General features: G+C 48.6%; 1 protein-coding gene across 1 annotated transcript in view; it reads right to left on the bottom strand.

Annotated features, from left to right (window-relative positions):
• The window catches only part of PGAP1 (post-GPI attachment to proteins inositol deacylase 1), a 466,817-nt gene that overhangs the window by 355,028 nt on the left and 99,474 nt on the right, over positions 1-12,315 (bottom strand). Inside the window, exon 6 of the mRNA XM_083153565.1 lies at positions 7,745-7,797. Coding sequence (XP_083009691.1) covers positions 7,745-7,797 — 53 coding nt within the window. The remainder of the gene's footprint in view (positions 1-7,744; positions 7,798-12,315) is intronic.

Genomic DNA, 12,315 nt, shown 5'->3' with positions numbered 1-12,315 from the left:
GAAGGGAGATCTTGAAGGCATGGGTTACCAGACCTGATCAGCCCGTAAGCCCATGTCTGAGGTTTACCCCTAAAGGCAGAAATGAGGAGGTCTACAATATTAGCCCAAGTGACCCCTGAAGATGGTCCTGATTCAAAAAGGGAAGCATAGTGCCTAACCAGGGAATTGAAATGGGCAAGATCTCCATCAAATACTATGGATGTGGAAACATCCACCTCTAGGACCTCAGGACAGGAATTCTCTATGGGGACGACATTATTGGAAGCTAAAGCTTCTGAAGTCTTCATAGAAGCTGGCACGACAGAAACCCCACTGGATTTATGGCCCTCAAGTCCCTTGCTGAGGCTGTGGCCTTTGGGACCTCAGACAAGGATATGGCCACCCCTTCCGGGGACACAGCTTCTATGATACCACTTGAGGCTAGATGGACTAAGCCCCCCTCAGGGACCGGACAGACAGAGTCCCCTTCTGGAACCGGACAGACTTGCCCACCTTCTGGGGCGAAACAGACTTGCCCACCCTTCTGGGGCGAAACAGACTTGCCCACCTTCTGGAGCGAAACAGACTTGCCCACCTTCTGGGGCGAAACAGACCTGCCCACCTTCTGGGGTGAAACAGACCTGCCCACCTTCTGGGGTGAAACAGACTTGCCCACCTTCTGTGGGGAAACAGGCCTTTGGGCCCCCACTCGGGGATACGCCCTTTGGGCCCCCACTCGGGGCTATGCCCTTTGGGCAGAACACTTTTTGTACGTTTTTTAGAAAACCGGAAGATCCCTTAGGATGGGATCATTAGCCTCCATGAGACCAGCTGGGCAAGCTGAAAAACCAGTTGGAACATTCTGGAGTGGAACCGACCTAACTGCATCGCCTCGAAAGTAACCACCATTTTTTTCAAGAAGTTGGATACACTGGTGTACTGATATCTGAGGTTTTTCCAGAATCACTGAGACCAGAGTCTGAATGGCCCACGCCTTGACCTGAGGCAGAAAAAAAAAATTCCCTTTTTTTTGTGTCCAGTATCATTCCTGTGTAGTGTCAGGTAGGACTTGGGGATGTTGAGAATCCACCCATGGTCTGACAGACTTTGTTTTGTCTGACAATATCCTGTACTAGGATCTGTTCTGACCTTGCTTTCATAAGCAAGTTGTCCAGATAGGGAATGATGTTGATTCCCAACCTCCTCAGCAGAGTCATCTTTTCTGCCATGACCCTCGTAATATAGGAGGAGCAGTAAAGCTTGTTTTAGAGCAATCTCAGGAATGCCTGATGAGGGCCCCAATAGGGATGTGACATGTGAGATAGGCGTCCTTCGCATCCAGTGATGCTAGGAACTCTCCCTCTTCTAGGCTTGCTATGACAGCCCTAGGGATTCTATTCTGAGCTTGAATACCCCTAGAAGGGGTTCAGAGATTCCAATTTCAGAATGGGCCATACAGAGCCACCTGGCTAGGTACCACAACCAGGTTGAAGTAATAACCCTTTCCCTGTGTATTTCAGCCAGAGGGATATCCAAAACCTCTCTTATAGTCATAATAAGAGGCTCCGGGCCACGGAGAAATGATTGAGATTCAGGAAGCTGTGCCTCATCATCATCATTATTATCGTCACCAGCCTCTGAATCAAGCAACATGGCGGCCGCAGCACGCTTACGTGACTGGCCCGTAGTGGGGGTAATATTATCCACCCGTGAAGACAGGACAGAGAGGTCCTGCTGCACTTGCTTGGTCTGCACAGTATTTGCAGCCAATTGAGCTGATATTGTCTGCAGCAAGTACATAATGCCTATTGCCCACTCAGGCTCCAAGGAGTCTGATTGCGGGGTCCCACTGAGGTGGGGTGAAGCCCCCGGATGTGGGGACATACATTGTTCATAGGCACTCTGTGAAGTGAACCTAGGCATAAATTTAGAGCCGCAATGAACCAGGTTATTTTTCACACCATTGCTGGAGAATAAAAACCTTTTTACAAGACACAACCATCACAGTGAAATATATATATATATATATATATATATAATCAGTGTGCAGTGTATAGAAGCTATATATGTGTGAGCTCTATCACTGGATGTGTGTAGCTTTAACAAGCCCGTGGGGGAGCCCTCAGAATACACTGAGAAGACCAGTACACCCTGTAACCTTAACCCCCGGTGCAGGAGTTGGTTAGAGTATATATACAGTTAATGTGAAATACAAAGAGTGCACTGTGTGACACACAAAGAGTGATTTAGCGCTAAAACACTTGATGTTCTGCTGCAGAATCTCTATTCTCACCCCCTCACTGCTGAGGGGTGTCTAGAGACCGTTAACGGCTATGAGGGAGAAGCAGGAAGCAGTGTTGGCGCTATTTTTCTAATATTTATACTAGTGCTTGGTTTTCACAGTATTTGCAGCTACTGTAGCTGTGAGGACACAGATTGCAACATTGTTTTAATACCAGAGGCCCAGGCAGACTCCAGGGAATCGGACTGCAGTGTGTCCCATTAACCTGTTGTAGCGGTTGCATAATGTAGCGCACCACTCAGGCTGAGTTGTGGGAACATGTTTTGCTCACAAGTTATTTGTGAAGTGGCCCAGGTACAAACGTTGTCACAGGTTAATCACAGGTTATCTTTCTCACTATGCTGGAGATTGTAACCTTCTCACAAACACACAGGATACACAGTGAAATATAGATATAAATCAGTGTGAAATGTATAGAAACTATGTGTGAGCTTCTAAAGGCCCCCATACACTAGGGCGACTTCCCCCTGAGCTTCCCCGGCTGCTCCCCGGGGGAGCTTGATTATATTGGCACTTGATGTGTCATTTTTTACATGTGATAAATCGTCTCGATTTATCACATGTAAAAAACCCGGGGAGCAGGGGGGGGGGGGGGGGGGCTACAGAGCAGGACTGCTGGTGGGAGCAGGGGGGGCTGGGGACGCTGCGGGGGACACAGCTGCGGGGGACACAGGAGCCGGGCAGAGGGAGCCGGGAGCTGTCAGTGCTTGAAAAAAAAGCCTATACAATGAATGGGCAGCCTGTGATTGGCTGAGCGCTCTCTCAGCCAATTGCTGACTGGCTGAGAGAGCGCTCAGCCAATCACAGGCCGCCCATTCATTGTATGGGCTTTTTTTTTTTTTATTCAGTACTGACAGCTCCCGGCTCCCCCTGCCCGGCTCTATGCCGCCTGTGTCCCCCGCAGCGTCCCCAGCCCCCCCTGCTCCCTCCACCACCGCGCCGCCCCACTAGGTCCCAAGTCGGGTGGTCGGACGTGCAGCAGGTCCGACCACCCAACGCAGATCCGATGCGCACAGGGGACATCAAAACTAGCCGATTTTGGTCCGATTTCGGCAAGATCCAACTGATCTGGCCGAAATCTGACCAAAATCGGCTAGTGTATGGGGGCCTTAACACTGTGTTTGTATAGCTTTAACAAGTAGGAGGGGGAGTACTCAGAGACACTGAGGGGACCAGGTCTTAACCTGAACTCCCTGAGGAGTTGGTTTACAAGCACATATACCTTCAAGTAATATGCATACAGTATTGAGAGTACGGAGTAACACACAAACATTTATTAAGCGCTGAAAACACTTTGCTGTTTTTCTTCAGAAATCCCCCTTTACTACCTCACTGCTGAGGAGTGTCTGTTAGTACAGTAATGCGCAGCATGGGGGAGCAGGAAGCAGTGAAACACTTTGCTGTTCTGCAGATATCCCCCTTCACTACCTCACCGCTGAGGAGTGTTCATTAGACAATAATTGCGCAGCAGGGAGAAGCAGGAAGCAGTGTTGGCGCCCACAGAGCTTTCTGGTCCCGCTCTGAGCTGAGCCCCGCCCCTTGTAATGGCGCCAGGGCTATACTAATATTTATACTGGTGCCTGGGAACCTTTTATAAAGATTTACCCACATAGCGGTATATGCCCTGGTGGTCCAGTGGCAATGCCTGGCATCCAGAGTGTGGCTGCAGTGTAAAAACATCTGCACGCGATCCCTGTGCAGGGCCACCCTGCCGCCATCGCCATTATGCCGCACATAGAACCGGCATACCCCACTGAGGGGACCCGGTTATTACTCAATACCGACGTTTTCAGGCTGAGCCAGGGGTGTACGGCAGCTGGGGGTGTGCTCGCTGCAACGCAATGCCCTCGGTAACAGAACCCTCTCAGGTCGGTGGGCCTGCAGCAGGGATCGGTTTGGTTCCTTGAAAGGCCTGCAACTGTCCCTTCCCCCGGCTTCCCTCATCGCAGGGAAGCTGTTAAGCCCAAACAGCAACCCGAAAATAATAAAATAAAATAAACTGAAGAAAAACTCTCTGGAGCTCCAGGAGTGTGCATCCTCTCCTGAGGGGACATTTTCTAAAACTGGCTAGTAAGGGGAAGTAGAGGGGTGGAGCCAGCACACCCTGGTTGAAGAAAAGTTATGTGCCTGTCTCCTGTCGGATACCCTCTATTCCCCAAGGTTATAAGACCTCAGCACCCCATATGAATGATAGTGAAAGTATGTAAATTGTTTGGGCTATTCCGGTAACCCAGAATTATCGGGTGTGCTGCTGCTGGATCCCACCGCGCCTGTGACAGCACTCGGTGCCAGTGTATTCTGACACCTAATGCTTCACTGTGCGGGGAACCGCTGAAGCTGCAAAGCCGCTAATGAAGAAGGTCCGCTGATCTCCCGCCTGCATAGGTCAGAGTCAGAGAGCTGCGGTGACTGACGTCATACACCGCTTCTCTGGCTCAACGGACCCAGTGGCGACTGGCGTCCGTGGGTAACGCAGCAATCAAGGTACAATTCAATAAACATTCATGGGGGAGAGGGAGACGGGGGTGCTCACACACTGGGATACAGGTCTGCGTACGCTTCGCAAAACAAGCTTCCTTTTGCAAATCTTGTTTTGTGAAGTGTACGCAGACCTGCTTTAGCGGGGTGCGTGGCTATTTGGCGCCATCTATCCCCTGGAAGCCGCTCCTACAATACTGATCCTTAACCTCAGGTGCCTCCCCCTCTGCTGGGGATCACTTGGGTTTGCACTAGACCGGGCTCCTGTGATAGGCTGTGCCCTCTGTAAAGAAGTCCAGCCTATAAACAGAGCCGGCTCAACCATAAGGCAGATTTAGGCATCTGCCTAGGGCACCAGGATCTGGGGGGGGGGGGCGCCACCAAGTCTGCAAATCCAAAAATCAAGGATGTCTATGAGGATCCTTGTTGTACTTAATGCAGGTGGTGACTGCGGAACTTCTAAGACCTCACCTCCATACTTTCCCTTGAGACATACTTCCCTACATTGCTGCCCCCTCCTCCTTGTACTCTGTTGTGGGTGGCAAAGGGGAGGGTGCAGAGGGCATTCAGGAAAAGCAGGGGACTTTCACACCTTCCCGGGGAGACTGGGAGGACCACATGATTTTTTGGGGATGGGGGGGGGGGGGGGTTGGGAGTAGGTTGAAGTTTTGCCTAGGGTGCTGAGAAGCCTTACACCGGGCCTGCCTATAAACTCAATAAAAATGCGGCCGCCATCTTGGGGGGGTCCTTCACCAACGATCCCACCCTGCGGGGAGCTGGACCCGGAGTCCCCCTGAGCCCAGGCAGCCGCTACTGCTGTAGGGCTGAAAGAGCTGCGCAGAGAGACCAGACAGTGTCTGTGCACAGGATGCTGACAGGATGTGCTTCTGTCAGCTCCTGCTGCGCTGTCAGTGTGAGGATTCTCAGAGTCCTCACACCGTCGCCTGCACTAACTAAGTTGTAAAATTAGTAAAATAAAAAATATATCGGTACTTTTTTCCAAGACAGGCCACACCGATTTTGATCGGGTCGGAAAAATCGCGTCGATCGCATCGCATGCAACCAAATCGCATCCGATGCGACCGACGTGATGGACCCGATTTTTACATTGATTCAAATGTGAATAGGGTTCCTGGGACCCTATTTTACATTGGATTCAATGTAAAATTGTCCCCAGACCCCAATTTTAACCCCCTGATGGCTCAAATGCCCCCATTGTGAACGGCACCCCACCATTGACGCCAACCCGAAGCGTGGCGAGCGTAGCAAGCCCGCGAGGGGCGGCGGTACGCGTCCTCCGACCTTTTCATACCCCTACTATCCACGTCGGCGTGGAGTTGAGAATATAAAGTGCATAACTTCACAGGTATACGCGTCCCCTCGCCACGCTTCGGGCTCAGTGGCTCGCTGCGCTCGCCAGACTTTATATTCTCAACTCCACTCCGACGTGGATAGTAGGGGTATGAAAAGGTCGGAAGATGCGTACCGCCGCCCCTCGCGGGCTCGCTACGCTCGACACGCTTCAGGGTGCCGTATTTGGGCCATTTCCCATTGTTTCCTATGTAAAATGTGGTTAATCGCGTCCATCGCATCTTGTGCCATTATAATGGAACAAGACCGACGCGATCAACGCGATTGCAATGTTAAAAATATTTTAACATTGAACCCTAGGGCAAAATCGCGTTCATCGCATCACGTGCCATGTTAATGCACGTGACCGACGCGATCAATGCGATTTTGCCTTTCCCAGCAAAATGGACCAGATTTCAAAGGAAATCGGGTCCATCGCGTTACTCGTGTACCTTAACTTAAGGTACACGAGTAGTAACGATTGTGGCCGTTCTAGGAAACAAGTACCAAAATATCTAGCTAATCTAATCTTCTGGCTGCCGCGCAGCCTGTTCAGCACAGCACCTACTCCTGTGGGCACCTAAAACTAACTGAAGCATGATTGGATGCAGTGAGGGAGGAGCCTGCAGTCTTCAAATGTTTAGCTCCTATTGGACCCTACTACATCCCAAGGTCAGCTGCATCACCAGGATAGATGAAGAAGAAATGGGGGTGTGATACACATGTGCCCCCATAGTGCAGTGCCAAATATACATATGCCCCCAATAGTGCCAGATACACATATGCCCGAAATAGTGCCAGATACACATATGCTCCCACGGTGCCAAGTATGCCCCCACAGTGCCAGAAACAGGTATACCCCTACGGTGCCTGGTATGCCCTCCATGGTGCTGGGTATGCCCCCACAGTGCCAGCAACATGTATGCCCCCACAGTGCCAGCAACATGTATGCCCCCACAGTGCCAGCAACATATATGCCCCCACAGTGCCAGCAACAAGTTCGCCCCCACAGTGCCAGGTGTTTCCCAGCAGCAGCACACTCACCATTGTTGCTGCTGCTGCCCGGAAGAGGACAGTCCGGTGTCCTCCTGCAGCATCGCCGCCGCTTCTCTTCTCAGGGAAGGAGAGCACAGCACATGGCGCATCTATCCTTCCCTTCATTTCCTTGTGACTGTGCCATCTGCCAATCAAAGCTCGAAGGCCAGCTCCTGATTGGCTGCCGGCCCACAAGCTCTGATTGGCAGATGGGCGGCTCAGTCACAGGGATGCACAGTGAGGAGTAGGAGAGACTGGCGATGCGCTCTCCTCCCCTCAGGCTGAGAGGGAGAAGGCGGGCCATAACAGAGGGGTGAGCGGGAGAGTGGTCAAGCCACCGGATTCGCTGCCACGAGCTACCGGTCGTTCGCGAGCGGCGGGTTGGCGACCACGGACTTAGAGAATATGGACAAACGTAGTTGTTAATGTTTCTGCTACAGTATTTTCAAAAGTGATTTTATTCACATGACATGCATTTGTGTATACTAAAAAAAATACTAAAAGTAAACAAAATTGCCAAAAGGATACCAATGAGTCAACTTTCAAACATATGCATATAATGATGGCGAAAAACCGTTAATTACAGCTTATCATACTCACCACACTATAGAAAGATGATCTGTCCCGGCCCATGTCCTCGGAACAGCCGTGCTCTGTAAAATGCATCCGACATTAGAGGAGTATAATGTAGACAGTTTACAGGAACTTACATAAAAATATACCAAAACAATCCTCCTTGAGGATCTATGGTGCTTTTATCGTAATAAACCGTTTTCCCCCCAAAAAAACGAACTGTATTAAACTGTATTAAAAGTAGAGGAATGCATTAACGTCTTGGTATAATCTAGCAACTTTACAAAATAACGTACAGTACCTACTTTTTGACATGATCCTCCATTTTTGTGTCCGATAATATGTCTCAATGGGGGTTATTTTGGTTCACTCTTTCTGACATTCCTTCTTAGATGGGCAAAACCATGTGCACTGCTGGTGGGGCAGATGTTACTTGTGCAGAGAGAATTAGATTTGGTGGGGTTTTACTTCAAAGTGAGATCTATAGTGCAGTGTAAAAATAAAGCAGTCAGTATTCTCCCTGCACAGAAACAAAATAACTCGCCCAAATCTAATTCTCTTTGCACGTTACATCTGCCCACCTGTAGTGTACATGGTTTTGTCCATCTAAGAAGGAAATTGTCAGAAAGAGTGAACCAAAATAATGTTCTTAGTCTTATTGTATTTAAGAATAGGGTATGTGATATATTGTGTATTTGGTACTTGTGTAGTTTCACGGCGCCAGCATAGCGCCGTGCGTCTGAGTCCCCTTGCGGGACTTGCTTCGCTCGCCCACGCTGCGGGCTCGTGGCTCGCTACACTCGCCACGCTATTTAAAATCAACTCCATGCCAACATGGATAGTGGAGGTATGAACTATCCATGTTGGCATGGAGTTAAGTTACTTTTTTGGACATATTTCGAGGCGAGCGTACACCCGGAAGTAGCCCGGCGCCATGAAACTACACAAGTACCGTCTATTTTAAGAGTGATATCTTATGTTATAACAAAATAATCAACCACTTATCTGTTGGCTTTAAACTTTACTAATTGCCTTCGTTTATTGCATGTAATAATTGTGATGTTGACTTTCTACAATTATATACATGCTTTAATTTTATATTGTACAGTTCTTCAATAAAATATATGGTACTTGTGCATTAGCACGGCACCCGATTTTACTACGTACGCAAACGTATTGAAATCGCATCGCATTGCATCGCATGCAGTTATGGTATGGCATGCGATGTGATTTTGACTTATAATGGCATTTAGTGTACTATAGCATTAATTGTATTATAGCATTAACTGACATAGTCAGTATCGACATGATCCCGAAACGTGGCGAGTGATCGATCATTTCATACCCCCACTATCCAATTCGGCGTGGAGTTTATTACATATAGCGTGGTGAGTGCAGCGAGCCCCGCGAGGGGACGTGTATTATGTTACATGTATTACACAAGGATGTAGAAAGACAAATGGAATAACAGGTGTAGTTTCCAATTATAGGTGCGCAATTAAAAACAAAGTGCAGCTTAGTTAATCAACACCAAAGGTAAACATACAAAGAATTACCTAAGATTATAAATAGACACTGGGGGTGGTGAGAAAAACATATAGCGCTCAGTGTTTAACCAAGTTAAAATAAATGGATTTGAGATCACCAATTTGTATGCACTTGATGCCAGCAGATCTGAGGTGAAACCTGCAAGTACAACCACCCTTTCACACAAATGCGTGTTCAGGGGGTGACAGAGGAATACAAAGATAGTGCTTATCTTTTTAAAAGAAGCATTTAATAAAAAGGTCCACACTTACAATATGTAGACAAATAAAACAGCATGGTAGTTCCACAGTGGCATAAACAGTATAGGTCAAGATGGAAATGAGCAGATCTGATGGGGAGTCCAAATACCCGTCCGGAACTGGGGATCAGAAGCACCTGGGACACCGCATCGACCGACAGCCGTCCTCCTCCAGGCAACCGTCCAACGCAAACACTCAACGTGTTTCAGAAAGTCCTTTGTCAGGAGTGTTGTATTCGATGGAGAATTCAATCCCATATATATAGTCCCGCATACATGTGTACGTTATCCGCTTCATTAGCGGTGGCCCGGATGTCCGGGGTCCTGTGACGGACGCAAGATGGCCGCGCATGTCACGGACTCATCGCTAGTTGGAACGCGGAAGTTGGAGATGTTCGTTATCCTTCTCTCAGACGCAATGCATATCGCGGGCTTTACAATTAGAGATACTGAATGTAGGGTGAACCATAAATTCTATATAACATATATTGGGCAATTGGGTGTGCCATGAATTATTGCTACGGGCATCATGCTTATGTCCACATGTATTACGCGTCCGCTCACCACACTCCGGACTCGGTGGCTCGCTGCGCTCGCCACACTATATAAAATCAACTCTGCGCCAACGTGGATAGTGGGAGTATGAAAAGGTCGGTCAGATGCGTACCACTGCGCTCACCACACTTCGGGATGATGTGAATAGTGGGGGTGGGGGGCCAAAATAAATGACATTTGTCATTTTACCATTAAATGGCATTATTCTACATTCCATCAGAACCAATATCTCATCGCATGCCATACAATAATGGCATGCGATGCGATTTTTTATCACATCCTATCTTTTTAATGGATTCACTGACACAGAGCAGTGAATACATTAGATAGTAAAATCGCATCGCATGCCATACAATATGGCATGCAATGCGATGCAATGTGATTTCACTACCGTGAATAGCCCTCTACGCAAATGGAGTTTAGGGAGCGCCGTGATAATACACAAGTACCAAATATATTAAAAAAAGTAGAGGAACGCCACTAAACATTCGGAATCTCTTGACAAAATATTCAATTATCTTGACCGATTTTGGTTCAGTATCCGGTTGTGAAGTAAACACTTGACAAATCGATTACACTGTCGGTGAGATCCTTCCTCTCATGTCCCCTTCTCCACACGCAGCCCAATAACTCGTGTTTGGCATAATTTCACGTACTTGGGGATGCAGATCAAGTAATAATCTTCCTTATGACCTTATCTTTTCCTCAGCAATACGCTCTATTTCACTAGATCTTGAATGATGGGAAAAATCTTGTTTCCTAGCACGGCGCCTGCGATTTTGATTGTATCCATCGGGTCCCAAAAAATCGCGTCGATCGCATGCAAACGAATCGCATGCGATGCGATTTTTACATCGGAACCAATGTAAAATGGTCCCTAAGACCCGATTTTACATTGGGCCCAATGTTAAATGCCCACAGACCCCAATTTTCATTGTATACCCACCCTGATGGGTCAAACGCCCCCCCATTGTTAACGCCACCCCACGATGAATGCCAACCCAAAGCGTGGCGAGCTCAGCGAGCCCGCGAGGGGAGGCTTCATTACTTCACGTGGGGCTCGCCATGCTTCGGGCTCGGTGGCTCGCTGCACTAGCCACACTATATAAAATCAACTCCACGCCGACGTGGATAGTGGGGGTATGAACAGGTCGGAGGACGCGTACCACCGCCCGTCGCGGGCTCGCTGCGCTCGCCAAGCTTCAGGTTGGCGTTCATCGTGGGGTGGCGTTAACAAGGGGGGGGGGGGCATTTCACATGTAAAATACCCATAAGGGTGGGTATACAATGGAAAAAATCGGGTCCATTGGCCCATTTCACAATGTTCCCTATGTAAAATCCATCACATCGGTCGCATTGCATGCCTTAACTTAAGGCATGCGATGGACGCGATTTTTTAATTGTCGGGGAAAAGGCTAAAAATAGCCCTGAAATCACGTCGGTCGCGTCCATCGCATACCTTAAGTTAAGGTATGCGATCACCTGCGACGGGAGCCGTGCTAGGAAACAAGTACCGAATAATCTTCTATTATCATATATGGGTAGAGCTAATGTGATTAAAGTTATTTAATTTCCTAGGTACTTGTGTATTATAGCGGCGCCCCCGATGTTGGTCGTGCAATGTTTTTATCGCATCGCATGCCATACACCCGATGGCATGCGATGCGACGCGATTTTACACCAATATTCGATTAAAAAATGTACAATGCACCCCCACGTCACCCCCCACTATAAACGTGGAACGCGTCCTACGACCTTTTCATACCCCCACTATCCACGTTGGCGTGGAGTTGGTTTTATATAGTGTGGCGAGCACTGCGAGCCACCGAGCCCGAAGCGTGGCGAGCCCCACAAGGGGACGCGTATACCTGTGAAGTTATGCGCGTCCCCTCGCCACGCTTCGGGCACGGTGGCTCGCTGCGCTCGCCACACTTTATAAAATCAACTCCACGCCGACGTGTATAGTGGGGGTATGAAAAGGTCGTAGGACGCGTTCCACGTTTATAGTGGGGGGTGACGTGGGGGTGCATTTAACATTGTAAGCACCCATTAGGGTGCTTATAACAATTTGTAATCGCATCCCATCGCAATGTATGGCATTGTATGCCATATACAATGTCATACAATTTTAAAATTGTATGCCATTGTACAACATCGCGCAATATCGCATCGTATGCCTTATGGTATGCGATGGGCGCCGCTATAATACACAAGTACCATTTCCTAAATTGAGGTTTCTCATACAAGCCCTTCCTTT

Source organism: Crinia signifera, chromosome 7 (genome assembly GCF_055691185.1).
Source record: "Crinia signifera chromosome 7, ASM5569118v1, whole genome shotgun sequence".
NCBI classification, from domain to species: Eukaryota; Metazoa; Chordata; class Amphibia; order Anura; family Myobatrachidae; genus Crinia; species Crinia signifera.
The sequence above is the reverse complement of the archived record's forward strand: the minus strand, read 5'-3'. Positions and strand labels throughout refer to the sequence as shown.